Raw genomic sequence first — 14,862 nt, 5'->3', positions numbered from 1 at the left:
TCTAATAGATCTTTTGATGAAGTAGTTCTTCAGTTTATATCATGAGAAATTTCCTATTGGAAATTACTAAAAAATTGATTGAAAGATCTGAAAAAATCTGAATGATCTTTTAAGTATCAACTAAGGAGTGTGTTTTCCTATTTTCCATAATTGTTGGATTTAGACATTAATACTGCAGTGTTGTTAGTATCTGTAGCACTGTTAACAGCTTGATTGGACAGTGTTTGGGGAATGTCACCAGGGAGGTAAATGGTTGTTTGGATTGAGGGGCATTTTGGAAGAATTTCTCTTTTGGATAATGAGAGAATGGCAGACTCGGGTGTTTTAGTTGAGAGCAGGGGTGACATCCTGGGAGCAGTTGCTGTGTTGTGTTGATGTGCAGTGTTTGAGAGGAGCACTGTTCTCTCTGGGTTGGTATCATGGACGGAAGACGGCTGCTTTTCTTCCTTCTCCTGTACTTCTCTTTCCAGGTAGATGCACTGCTCATTGCATTTTTCTCTGCACTGTAATAAAATTTAAAGAGTTTTATTTACTTGGGGGGGGGTAGTAGTGGTTTTTTTTGTTGTTCATAAACCTTTCTTTCAGCAGTCCCTTTTAAGGGCAGGCAGAAGGTTTGGGAAGACCATGGAATTCCCTCTTACGTGTTTGTGTGGGGGAAAATACTAAGACTATAAGGCAGGGAAGCACATAAAGTGGAATGCTATGAGAAGGATGTGAGACACTGATGATTTTTATGAATTTACAAAAGCAAAAAAATTTCTATGAAAGAAGATGGTGTTAAAAGCTATTTTATGATGACGGTTTTTAGGGGCAATCAGGAGATTGTTTTTTCCTAGTTCAAAATATGAACAAATATAAGTGGTAACTGTCATACAGGAAGCCTCTAGGCTCTATTATCGTTTCATATTTAAAAAAAACTCCAAAAAATGTAGTTACCTCTTTATCAGCACCGAGATTTTTTTTCTTTCTTCTCCTGTATCAGCCATCTGGGAGTGAAACTATAATATGAGGACCTGTGAAGTTTCTTCTAATTTAAATCCAGGAAATCTGGTGCCCGTTCCACTATGGATGTTGTCACATCTAGAGCAGAAGGAGCATAGGACTTAATTACTGCCCTGTGCTATAACCTGGTTTTGCTACGTCTTTGTTGTTCCAATGTAAGTTGTGTGAAGCACCTTGGGGACAATGGCATGCCAGGCTATTTATTAGTATTGCTGGTCACTTAGAGGACAAATACTTCTTAATATTTAAATATAGGCACAGTCTTTAGTGAATTGGCTTCTCAGCTCTATGAGCTCTCAGGGCTTCACATGATTTCAGCTTTCCTTCTGGGTGTGGTCTCTGTGGAATGTTGTTTTCACAGATTTTAGTTACACTTCTCCCTGATTTCTCTCTGAAGCATTGTAGGAAAAATCCTAGTTGCTGTAACAGCATTTACCATACAGGAACATTAGTATTTCTTAGTGGACAAGGTTATGGCACTGAAGGATTTGTAAAGATGTGTCAAGTTGCTAGATGTACTGGAAATCTTTTCTTATACTACAGAGCTAGGAGCAGACTGGAGAAGAGAGAAAAAGTAATTCTGTGATTAGTATGTGTTGCTGTGACAAGTTTGAACTAAAAAACTTGGTTTTAGCAATATTTTTATGGTGCCAGAATCATCAACAGCCTACAAATTATGACTCTTCAAGTAGAGACCAATAGCACCAGCCTTCAGACTTCATATTGGAATGTAAAAAGGATGCAAAAATGCCTTCTGACCTTTTACAGTTATACTAGCACAAATTAAGAAATAAAGAAAACTTGCAAGGTTCTTTTTACCTATTGCTCAATATCTGAAATTCTCTTGATTAACTTGGAACCTAATAATTAGTAGTAAAGCTCTGTGCAAAGTGCTACTAATTTTCATGTGGTAATTAATGAAAATATTCTTGTTTTCTGTAGATACCCTGAGATTAACTCATCTTGCTGGGAAACAAGCTGTAAATATTTTCACCGCCACACATACTATGACAGGGCAGGAAGAAATTTCACATCCAGCTGTGGGTTTTAAATCTCATCTCATTCGTTTGATTGGAAATTTATGTTATAAAAATAAGGAAAACCAAGACAAGGTAAGTTTATACATTTTTCTGGCAGAACTCTGACATGTGAACAGATATGTATGCCTGGCCATGACTTTACTGATGAAAATATATTGTTGATCTACAAATAGAGATTGGAATTGGTCAGGTAAAGGAGGTAAATTTTTTTTTTTAGTGTCTTTGTTATTAAAAAGTCTGCATACTTGAGATAATTCAATGCAATGTGTGCCTGTCTACCTTTTACTTCAGTCCTGTAGAATGCAAGCTAGTGCCAATTCCTTTATTGTTTTCACGTTTGCACTTTCTTTGAAAAGAAAATGTCTGAGACTAAACCTCAACTTCACTTTGAAGGGAAATGGATGAGAATTGTTGAATTAACTTAATTTTAAATCTTTGAATTGGTCTCTAGTGCTCCCCCCCAAAAAAAAAAAAAAAAAATTTCATGCCACTTTAAAAATGTAGGGATTTTGAACCCTTTATCTTTAGAATTCATGTATGGAAAATTAGTTCTGTTTCCACAATGAGGAAAAAGAGGAAGCAGCAGCATGATTTTAAATATGAAACCTTTTTCTCTTAGAGTGATAAAAGATGTGGCTTTCCTCCAGGACTTTGTTAGACTAACCTAATTTCAACAAGAAAAGCAGTCATGAAATAATGTTGTCTTACAGTTTATCTAAGCACTTAACAAAAATCAAGTAGGTTACTTTTCTCATTTGGCCATATAGTGTATTACAGTAGCTTCAGCTTAGTGAAAGGTTTCTGTTTCTCTAGTTCCTGCTTGTGAGTTTCTTGTAGAGAAACCCTCTGTTGACTCCTGCATCTTCCTTTTCTTGGAAGTGTCTTTCCTTATGGCAGCCTTGTCCTGGAAGGAAATGGTCTTGAGTAGCCGTTGTTATTCATATTTATTATTGAACAGGGAAATTTGGGATTGTTTTCCTTTCTTTATTAATTTGAATCAAAGTATTCACCTGCTCTCTAGGAAGCAATTTTTAGGGTGGAAAATTAAAAACACTGAAGAAGGACTGCATCAAAGAAGGAGTAAAAGAGATAATGTAGTATTTTTACTTCTCTTTTACGATGTCAAATGAGGCCCATGTCAACAAGTACCAAAAATACAGTAATTAATATTGGTTACTCTGCAGGAAGTTACGTATGATGAGATACTCTTGAGTCGAATTCTGTGTTGCCAAGGAGCTATCAAGACTGAGTACTGAAAAATTAATCCTTGCTGGAAGCTTCTGTTTCCTAAGTTGTTGGGGTTTTTTTTTTGGTGATTACTTCATTTTACAAAGATAATAGATTCTTTTGTACTGATGCCATCAAATCTGGTTCCAACTGCTTCAGTGTCTACCAAGTTAGACTTTTATAATGGCAGCAGGGCGTTTTGTAGTGTATAAGAGGGGCGTTCCCATTTCCTTGGGTTTTTTTGTGCGGGGTGGAGAAATGGAAAATCTGAGGAATGCTACCCTCTTTGTCTGACAAATGTTAATAATGTGGGCACGTAGATGGGAAATATGGTAATGATCTTCCCTTTCCCCATTCATATTATGGTATATAATGAAAGATTTTAATATTTCTGAAAAATATTACTAATCCTATTAATCACTTGCATATCTCTCTCTGACTTGTTATGATGTAATATGTGTTTATGTAAGTGAAATAAATTTTTGTGAAATACCTTATGATAGTGGAGGGGAGGGGTTTGCTTTCATTTTGAAAGGGTTGATTTGCTGCTTATTGTTCATTTTCGCTGGGCTTTTCAAAGGCCCCTGGAGCAATTAGGCATGCAGGCTTAATGTTTTCAATGGAAGTTGGGTATTAACTTGCCTTAAATTGCCTGCAAATATTATTGCTTTATGCTGTCTTGAAAATTAATTAGATTCTTGTGTGTGATATCATGGAACATTATTTAAGTGCCGTTGAAACTTTAGAAATGCCAATAGTATGATATCCTGTCTGTACCTTCAGTTTATTTCATACATTTAAATTGGCTCTAATAAATGCACTTGTCATTCTTAAGGCAGTTTCCATACATAAACACGTGCTTGTGAGGACTAGGCAAGCAGCCCGTATCATTGCACAGATATGAAAACTGAAGTTTTGAGATGAGAGTGAATTCTTTGAAGTGGTGCATGGGTCAGACCTAGAACTGAATGAAAATGGGGTTAGTTCCTGGGTTCCCATATCCCTCTTCAGAGTAGTATCTCACGATATAGGTCTTATTTTATATCCATTATTGGGTTTACACAGAGATTACTTTCTGTATTCAATCAAAATTAATGCAATGCAGGGTAGATTGTGTTTTTTATATAACAAGCCAACCGACCAACGCATCTGAGAGACCTTGGGCTTTACCACTGGCTGTTGCTTTTGTATGACTTACCATGTGAATTGTAGGCACGAGCTGGGGAAGTGGCTTTCTCTCCAGCCAGTTTAGCTGGTTGCCTGGCGTGAGAGGGCTGCGCATCACTTACCAAAGGCTCTTGAACAGCAGTGTTAGTATTCTGACTCTTTAATGAACTGACGGTTTCACACTTGTTTTCTCTAATATTTTTCTGTAATTTCCAGTCCCAGTAGAGCTCTTTTCCCAGTAACAATGATAACGTATTAGTAAATGGAGTAATAGCACACTACTAATAACACATAATAAAAAATATAGCCCCTATTTTTAGAATATAACCTTAGTGCTTGGTATGGTCTGCCTGACTTGTTCTGAAAACATAAGTAGTCCCCAAAGACCTGGGGCCTGAACAGTGACTTGGGCTAAGCCCTCTGAGTGAACAGAGCTGCATCACTGTCTTCAGGACCTTCTTCGACAGTCGAGTGACAACCTGCTTGTTCTTTGGGAGGTGGGTCTTGAGCCAGCCTACGCCTCGGGCAGTGCATGTCTCCGAAATACGATGGTGCAGTCCTACTGCATGAGGTGTTGGTGACAGAGTTAAAGCAACAGAGAATGCTTGTAGTGGGAGGATAATTGCTCTGCAAAGGCTGCTTCTCCATCGCTGTTTATGGTCTCCACCTGCTATAAGAACAATAATTGCAGGGGATTAGTGCACTGGTTTGTTGGCAGTGGTGAAAAATCTTGTAATGCTTTGGAACAGAGAAATATCTGACTAGTGTTTTATTGCTTCTTCACTTTCTGTTTAAAACCATTCTTTGTTTTTAAAAAGCATTCCTTAGCTTGTACTCTGTTAGCATTAGGAATGCATTCTTTACATGTTCTCTTCCTCATAGTTTTATTTACACTATTGTGATAAGTTCTTAAGATATAAGGGAGTGGGCAGACATTTAAGCTGTAAACTGAGATGCAGCTATTAAAATGGGTCTTGCCAGGCTTACTGCCCACTTGCGTGTTTTGCGAGGCTGGATGGGTTGGTATTTGTAAGAAAAGTAATGATAAAATGATGAAATGTTCATTTTGAACTGATAAAAGTTTGGTATATACATGTCCTGAGTTGCACACACTCTTGCATGAAGAGGAGAGAAGAACAAATAAAGTGCTGTACTTAAGACACCAAGTGTTGGGCTAGTTCCGTGTCGAACCTGCCAAGAGCCTGCAATGGATGTGCTGTTCTCCTGTGCTTTCTCCCTCTGTAGGAGGAAGAGCTGTCAAGAGTGATTGTCATACATGTGAGGCAGTCCTGTGGCTTGTATTTCATTATGTCTCCTTCACAAAGATCCGTTGTATGTTTTTATTAAAGATACTGGAAGGAAGGAGGTGGGTTCTCAGGCTGAGCGAGGAGTGGAGGTTTTGGCTGGTAGTTGATCAATGAAGTTATCAGAAGGAAAAAGTGCAAATTCCTCCATAGTCCCCTCACCTTGTTTGACTTGCCTTCTAAACACCTCAGCTTTATCATCTGGACAGAATTTGTACTGTTTTCTTGGCGGGGGGCTTTAGGCGTTTATTTTCCACTCTCACTTTTAAAGCCATGAAGGGATAGATTCAGTGCAGCTCTTTCTGCTGGTTTAGTGTAGTAGAACTATTTTAATAAAGAATAAAACTTATGAAAGAAACCTAATGAATGAGGTATAGAGGACATAATTCTTTACTGTAGAAATGAAACAAATACAAAATAAGTCATATCAATTAATCTGCATCCCTATTTCTTTGTTCAGCTGCCAGAATATGTACTGGAAGGTGAGATGACTAATCTCTGCCTTATTGTGACAGATAGCAGTGCTCTGCACAACCTTATTACCTTTCCCTAAAACTGTTGTTTATGTTGTGAGGTGTTTATGCAGTATGACTTGTTTAAAATACTTGATTTAATTACAAGTGTCATCAGTACTTGAATAAGCAACGGAATAATGTCGACCTTATTCTGCATTGTTTCCCTTCCTCTATTGTAAAGAGAGGAAATCACATAACCTTGCTGGAGTTAGTAAATAGGGAATTGAAAGGAAGTAGAAAGCTTGACAAAATTTAATTGCAATCTTTATTCACTATTCACTTCAGTTCACTATTACCTCTGAGATCAGACGGGGAATCTGAATTGCCTGGAGGTTCTGTCCTGTGAAAACTATTACCAAAGGATGTAGCGTTGTCTGGAACAAGCTAGATGGCAAGACATGAGCTGCATTCCTTGCAACGGGGGACCAGCCAGCTGGCAGAACGTTGGCGTGCTGAGATCATGCTGTACTGTTGCCTTTTGAGAGGGATCCCGAAGGGAAAAATTGCGACATTTCTGAATGCCAAGTTAAGCCTAACTTGGTAAAAACAAAGAGCTTGGGTTTGGTGCTGTAATCTGGTTGCGTTGGCTTCGCTGTCTTTGACTCTTGCTGATAGGTAGTTTATTGCTACCTGCTTTCTTTGTCTAGCAATACAGTTAGTATGCTGGGACAGTCTGATACACGCTGAGACATCTCTATCCCCTGCAGAACAGTGAATACACACAAGTATATTTTTGAGGTGTCTCTTTATCAGCAAAAGCAAAACTGATCCCCTCAGCAATCCATACCATTTGCCAAGAACATTTTAGATACTGGGGATGCTGATGGACCCAATGATAGGATGTTAATCTTGGAATATGTGTGTTTCATTGGTAAAGTGGTTCTGTTGTTTATGTAGGGGCAAAAATTTTAAATACCGAGCTGTCTTTTTAGTATTGGCACCTGGCATCTTCTTACCTAAATGGAATCACTCTAATGCAGTGAACAATTTATGAGGGAAACTTTGTCACACGCCTTTTTTTATTTGAGATGGCAGCACTGCTTCCTCTAATGCAAATATATTGGGTTTTGTCAATGCAGAGTTGAGAAAGGAAGTCTTCTGGGAGAAACGGCGGGTGAGGGGGGGAAGCTTCTACAGTTAAAATCAGTTTTAATAAAAGTAGCAAGTAAAACATCTGGATACTGTTTAATGTAACTTGGATTATTTTTTTTATATACGTCTAAGCCAAATTGTTTTATATGAGACTAGCTCTCTAATTTGAAGACTGTTCTGCCTGAAAGTATGAACAAGATTTGACTTGTTTGGAATTCAGTTTTCCATTCTTTTTTTCACTGGGGCAGGGTGTGCAATGAGTCCAGTTAGAATACAGTTAGAAAAAGGTGCCCGCGTCCATAGATCAAACTGTCACCATTCAGCTGCTTAACTTAATCTTCTTGCTGTAGTGATTACAAAATAGAAGATTTCCAACTAAAGGCAATTACTTTGTTTTGTTTAACAATTGGCTCTTTCTCACCTAAAGTTTTCAGAAAGACTGCATGAGTTTATCTGTCCTTTTTCTTCAAGATTAGTTTAACTTTTTAATGTAATTACATTTTTCCCGGCATGGCAGGATCTGGAGTTACTTGCAGTGAAGAGCGTCCCACATTTATCTGTGTATGCTGTTGCGAGAGGGAGGAGAGGAATAAACCACTTTGATTACTTCATTAGAAACCTACATAATTGTGATTATTATATTTTCCTAATGTTAAGCATAAGCCTAAAATGGAAGAGATTCTTGGTTTAGAGTTGAGCAAAAAAGGAGGAGCCTTTTGGATATGGATGCTCTGAAGTGGTGAGCTCCTGCACACCTAACTGTAAAGTTCTGCGTGGTTCCACTGTTGGATGGGGCTATTCTAATGTTGTAGCTATCTGTATGTTTTAATGCTTTGCTAGATAAGGACAAAATATTCAGGGTGTTGCAGGACTGAGCCCTTTAATTGGTAACTTTTGTCTAGGTCTAGCCCTGTAAAAGTCAGCAGTAAAGCTTAGAATGGACTTTCTCACAGAAGTGCTTTAAAAGCCTAGGTTTTGCTGTGGAAATGAGATCTATACCTAGCTAGTATAGAGATACCCAAAGCAGAAAAGTGTCTGTGGTTCGAGAGTGTCTTTGAAAGTATCTGTTGCGACATATAAGGTAACTTGTCTCTAGTCTTGGTCCCATATGGATTTTATGTTAGTCTTCAGCTTTGCTGCAGTCGTGAATACTTAATGAAGTGCCAAGATTTTCATCAAAGTGCTAGAGAGTGTTAAACAAAAAAAATCATGAGATGTCTAAGTGGTGGGACAATGTGAGTAATAAAGGGTTGGTGTGGAGGGTTTTTTTGCCCAGAGGTCAGAGATGTATGCCTGATGCAGTATAGTTTGTAAGGCACTGAATGATTTTTATAACAATGTGATTCATTTGCAGTTAGAGAATAATAAAAAACCATATGCTCCTTTATAGGCAACAAGTTGATGTTCCCTCTTGTCCTGCTCCTATTCCCCCTTCCGCCCCACCAATTTCTGGCAATTGATACAGCTGATCCAGTCATTTCTTGTGACTTGTCCAGTTTGACCGATTTCACTTGAAGCCTTGATCGTATAATGCATAGAAAGTTTCCTCTTACAAGGAATGTAGATGCACTTAGGTACAGTCAAAGTTTCATATTAAAGGCAATTTTAGTAGTGCAATAAACTAATTTTTTGTTTTTCTTTAGGTTGTATTTTAAACTGTTTCCATTTGATATTTAAATTGCATACTACATAGAGACATCTTTACATATTGATTGTCTGGATATCCTCAATGATTAGGTGAAGGGTGACATATGCACAGTACTGTACTTCCCTTCTAGTATATTATTGGCCTGCTTCACATGGAGGATTACCATAATTACCATCTAACAGATAAAGGAGTATAAAGATCAATCGGTATATTATTATGTTCTCATGAATCACAGGCTGAGACTTTGACCAAACCTTGAATGTACATAAATGTAAACTACATTGGCAGAGGCCAATGTGAAAATGTCTGTAGAAAGATTTTGTGCAACATACATTTGCCAAAAGCAAGAACAGGACTTGGGCATTTTGGAGTAAAAGAAAGATTGTGGGAGGAGGATTAGTCTTGTGAAGTTAATAGTGTTTTAAATTAAGATGTTGGATAGCTCTAGAAATTAAATTAATTGATTTGATTTATAGCGGAGAGAGAAGATAAAAAAGAGTAAGAACACTAGATGTCTTCTAACGTTCAAAATTAAAACAATCTGGCTCTGCATACATTTCCAAACAGTCAGTACCAGCTTATAGGCTTGTTGGCCTCTTCTTGACTCTGAACAGTTTTTTGAACCCTATTTGGTGTTGAACCCTATTACCATTGCAGCACAGCATAGGACTTTAGCCCTTTTTAAAGGAAAGCTCAGCACGCCGTTGTCAAACAGCCATTTCCAGACCTTTTTCAAACTCACAGTAAACACTTAAGAGTAAGTGTTGAAACTCCATCTATAGCATTGATATTTCATGTGTCTAAGATGAGCAGCTCTTGTAAAAATACTCATTTTAAGCCAGTCTGAAATCTGAAAATAAGGTATTGACCTTTATGTGGAAGAATTCTCAAAGGTTCCTGCAACTCCTTTCCTGGTCTGATGGACTGAATAGTAGTTACACACGTGGCAGACGTGAATTAAACTTGGTGTTCACCAGAGAGTGTTTCACCTGTTGCAGGCTTTTTAGACCTGTCGGTTTGCTGAATGGCCTGATGTAGTACTTACGTGAAAGGTGTATTGTGTGGCAGTCCTCGCTGCTTGGAGTAATTTCTGTAAACACCAGCGTGAACCATATGAGGGGCTATGCTGTGCTGTAGATATTACAGATGGTTCTTGGTGTGTTACCTCCTTTGTAAAACAGAGGAGTGTTCTCCTGGGCTTTGCGGGAGTTTTCTCTCTTCAAGAACAGCTTCAGCATCTGTTGGGCAAATGCCCTGGCTTGAAGTCCACTGAAATTAGAAAATGTCTTTGCTTTCCTCAGTGATCTTGATCGTCGTCATCATTGCTTTTACCGGGTGTATATTCTGAGGCCTATAAAGATGGGAGGTGATGTGGGCTAGCTTCTAGAAAAAGGAGTCTGGGAGTCGTGACAACTTTTTTTCCTTTCTCCAGCTTGGATTCAGATGCTTTAGTAAGACATGGGATGTTGAAGTTCTAGTAGCTTGCAAAATATTCTGAGATATTCAGAGATTTTGTTGTTGTTGTTCAAAATATCATTCTCAGTTAAGTGAGGAGCACCATATCAACAGAAAATGTTTCTTGCTAGTTTACTGGGTGCGGAAGAACTCAATTTGTTTGGGGTACTCAATGTTAGGAAAACCGTTACTAAAATAACCACCTTCTGATGTGGCTAATTTAATATTAAAAAAGAAAGTCTCAGAAGACATACTGTATCCTGTATTGCAGGAAGGGGGTAATGTCTTGCAGGCTTCAGCCTGGCTTTGCCTTATCAAAAAAGCAGCAGTGAGCCTTCAGTTCTCATTGCCTGCATGCTTTGAGCCAGTATAATTTCTGTTACCAGCCCTGAAAATTATTTGCTAAAACGGTTGAAGCATGTGAGACCATATCAGAGCACCTAGTCTTCAGATAGAGACCAAGCATTTGGGTTTTTTACGGTTTTTTTGCTCTTTCTCCTGATTTTGTATCTTTGGGAAGAGAAAGTGCAGTGACTGTCATCTGCAGTTTTGAATTTCTGCCATTGGGTGATGCTGTTTGTTCTAAATTGTAGACCTGCAGTATTCTGCTCCTTGCTGTTCAGCATGGAAATGCTTAAGTGAAGTTTGGTGATGCCCAAAGGGAACCAAAGTACTTGAATAGTCTAATTCTTAAAGGCTGCAGAAGCAGAGTGGGGCAGGGGGAAGGAATGACAATACACATGTCCATGTAGGCAAAGGTTCTGCCTGTTTAGCTTTTATTTGCAGGATTCCATCCCGTTATCTTTTCTACTTGAAATGCAGGGCTCTTTGAAGAGCCCTGATATTATTAGAGGGCTGCAATAATACAAAAACAAGTGGTGATCACTTCTGCATCCTTTTATTAACTGTAGATTAGACAATCTACTTGTTATCAACAGCCAGTGATTGGAAGAAACCTAGCTAGTTTTCATGCCTTCTTTTATCTATGCAGTGGTAGAACAGGTGAAAAGAGAACTTCTTGTAATCTTTAAGGAGATTTTAGAAAAATGTCTCAGTTCTCACATTGTTTAAGGACTTCATAAATAGTGAGGATCTTCTGTCTGTGTTTTGAGGGAGAACAGAGTTAATATTCCTTTTACAGTCTATTGATATCTTTATTTTGGTGATTCACATCAACTGTGCTTTTTGAAAAATTTCTATTCTTTACTCAAAAAAGCTCAGTATTTACATAAAGAAGTGGCAAAGATAAAAATTGCCTCATTAGTGAGCATTTAAATGTTTAGAACTGCATGTCTCCAAGTTCATACGTCATAATTGCAGTCAATCAGACATGTTCAGATTGTTATGGCAGAAGTAGTTTGCTGGAAGGATTTCAAAGGGACATTGACCAAAGATCTAGTAAAGACACTGGAGAAACAATTGGGGTTTAGTTTAAGTTCCTTGAATGGAGCACTGCCTATATTTAGATGCTGTAGCAGTGGGAGCAACATCAAAGTCAACTATGTCAAGTGATCTCTGTGCTGAAAGTCAGAGCACCAAGATTTTGAATTAATCCTCTGCTGTTTGTGAAATGCAGAATGAGCTAAATTTGCAAAAGCCAAGATGATGGCTTGATTGTATGTATCAAGCTTTAGTTGATTAGAGTCTGCTAGCAAGATTCCTTCCATCCTCCCTCCAAGCATTTCCACCAGAAAATGCCACAGGACTGGTCACTTGCATCACATATCCTGACGCGAAGCTCTTCTTTGAGGAAAGAAGAAACCTGTGCCTCCAGTCTGATTTTTCTTCTTGCTTGTCAGGTTATCCCTTAGTAGGGTAAGATTAAGTGCTTGCTAATAATCGGTGTATATTCAGGTGGAGGATCCCCATGGGTTTAGCTTGAGAGAGAGTAACTGAACAGACAGCAGCATTGCACATCTGTTTATCCACCTTCCAGACACTGATACAGGCTCCTCTGGACTCTAGTGGGGTTGTATCTTCTTGGAAAAGGAAAGCGATAATACAAACATCGTATGCCCCAACAATCCTCGTCTCCAGGACTTGACTTAATAAATTTTCACATGCATCCTCACAGTCTGAAATTCTGAAATGCACTTTGCCACTGATTAAGGACTGAGAGAAAACAGATGTCTGTGTGCAGGTTTCAAATGGCTAAAATAGGTATAGAAGCTCTTGGCAGTTTTGATACACAAATAAGGGATGGATTTGACCAAAGTCATCTTTGCAAGATAAAGCAAGATTGAAGTTCAATATAATAACTAATATGTAATCATTCTGGTGGGTTATCATAAATGTCCTGTAGGTGTAAAAGTTTAGTGATCTGAGGAGGTACAGTTTGTTTTGCATGTACTTTGAGCACTAATCCACACATTTGTAACAAATTGTTTCTGAAATTGCAAATATAGCCTTTCTTTCAAGATGGTATTCTTGTCTTATTGTTCATTGTTCTCATTTATGAAATGGAATATTTTCCATAACTATAGGGAATAGGGAAATTGATACTCAATAGAAATCAGCTATTTTCTGGTTTACTATCTGTAGTCTGTATAATTTTTTTATATATATATATGCATGTGTGTATGTGTATATTTTATATATGTAGGTGCCTCTGTGTGTATATAAATATATTCATGCATATAAATATATACATAAAAAAGGAGTGTGGTGAGCAGGTCGATGGAGGTGATGATTCTTCTCTACTCTGCTCTCATGAGACCCCAGCTGGAGTATTGCATCCAGCTGTGGGGCCACCAGCACAAGAAGGACATGGACCTGTTTGAGCAGGTCCAGAGGAGGGCCACAAAAATGGTTGGAGGCCTAGAACACCTTTCCTGTGAGGACAGGCTGAGAGAGGCTCTGGGGAGACCTTCTTGTGGCCTTTCGATGCTTAAAGGGGACTTATAAGAAAGATGGAGAGAGACTTTTTACGAGGGCCTGTAGTGAAAGGATGAGGGGTAATGGTTTTAAACTGAAAGATAGTGGGTTTACATTGGATGTAAGGAAGAAATTTATTTACCGTGAGGGTAGTGAGACACTAGAACAAGTTGCCCAGAGAGGCTGTGGATGCCCCATCCCTGGCAGTGTTCAAGGCCAGGCTGGATGGGGCTTGAGCAACCTGGTCTGGTGGAAGATGTCCCTGCCCATGGCAGGGGGGTTGGAACTGGATGATCTTTAAGGTCCCTTCCAACCCAAACTATTTTATGATTCTATATACATACATACATACGTATACACACACATACAAACTGATCAGTTGTCTCCATATACTACTGTGGGGGGGCTTCTTTGGAAAAAATACAGAAGGGTGTTATTTTTCGTTGAAACTAATTGCATTGTACATCTTTGATTTACTAGTCTTCCCACAAGCAGTGTTTAGATTGTATTACTCATATATACTATGAAAGAGATTTTCAAATATGAGACTAGTCTCTTGAGTAAGAATCATAACTTTTGTTCCATTCCTGGGAAAAAAGTTGTATTGTTTAATTAAAAAAAAAATAATAATAGAATAAGTTCTATGTACCTTGTTAGATCTTTTTCTCATTCGTGGCAAGATATTGTCTTTTGGCATCTCTCAATGAACTTTGTTAAAAAATGAGCTATGGAGCAATCTTAATGAACTGAGAAGGAAAAGAGAAAAACAACAGTGATACTTCAAAACATGAAAAATTTCATACTAACATAAATTACATGAATTTACAGAGGGTGAAAAAATCTTACTTTGTAAGCTAGCAGTTTGAAAACTACAAGTGCCAAAAAAGTGCGAGTCTCGAACAATGTGTGTATCCCACTGTGCAATTTAGATATGATACAAACCATGGAAATCATATTCCCCTGATGACTGTTTCCTGAGGAACAGAACACCCAGTGTAAGGGGTATTTGCAGTATGAATGGACTGTTGCAGTATTTTAATTTGAGTTTGAGATTCATTCTGCTTGTCTAACTTAAAAAATATAATTTTGCTGCTTTTAAGAGTAACAAAAAATTTTAGATAGTTGACTGCCTCTAAAGTAAGAATACCCAGTGTGCTTCATTTCAGTCTAATAATTTTGAGGTGGTATGTGCAATATTTCAGGTTGCTTTAATATTTTTAAGTTATAATCTGACTGATATTTCAAGTGAAACATTGAAACTGGACTTAACATGAGGATTAGCTTCATCTTGAGAAAAATAAGTTTTTGCATCCTTCATAAACTAAGTATTGAGTTGCTTGCTTTTTTGTGTGTGTGTTTTGGCATCACAGTCTGCTTTGGTTTGCATTAATCTTACCTATGACAGAATAAGAAGAATTTAGATTTTGGTCTAGAAATTACTGTTCTAGAGCACAATTAGGGAGTTCAGTGAATTCATGTTGAAGTTGGTGACATTTCTATTGAGTTTTAGTAAGAGTAAACAGCAACATTTACCTCCA

General features: G+C 38.0%; 1 protein-coding gene across 6 annotated transcripts in view; it reads left to right on the top strand.

Annotated features, from left to right (window-relative positions):
* ATXN10 (ataxin 10) overlaps positions 1–14,862 on the top strand; it is a 105,006-nt gene that overhangs the window by 55,090 nt on the left and 35,054 nt on the right. For all 6 annotated transcript variants that reach the window (XM_069806903.1, XM_069806902.1, XM_069806904.1 and 3 more), the window contains one exon: positions 1,945–2,114. In XM_069806903.1, the coding sequence (XP_069663004.1) occupies positions 1,945–2,114 (170 nt within the window). The remainder of the gene's footprint in view (positions 1–1,944; positions 2,115–14,862) is intronic.

Source organism: Haliaeetus albicilla, chromosome 19 (genome assembly GCF_947461875.1).
Source record: "Haliaeetus albicilla chromosome 19, bHalAlb1.1, whole genome shotgun sequence".
NCBI lineage: Eukaryota > Metazoa > Chordata > Aves > Accipitriformes > Accipitridae > Haliaeetus > Haliaeetus albicilla.
The sequence above is the reverse complement of the archived record's forward strand: the minus strand, read 5'-3'. Positions and strand labels throughout refer to the sequence as shown.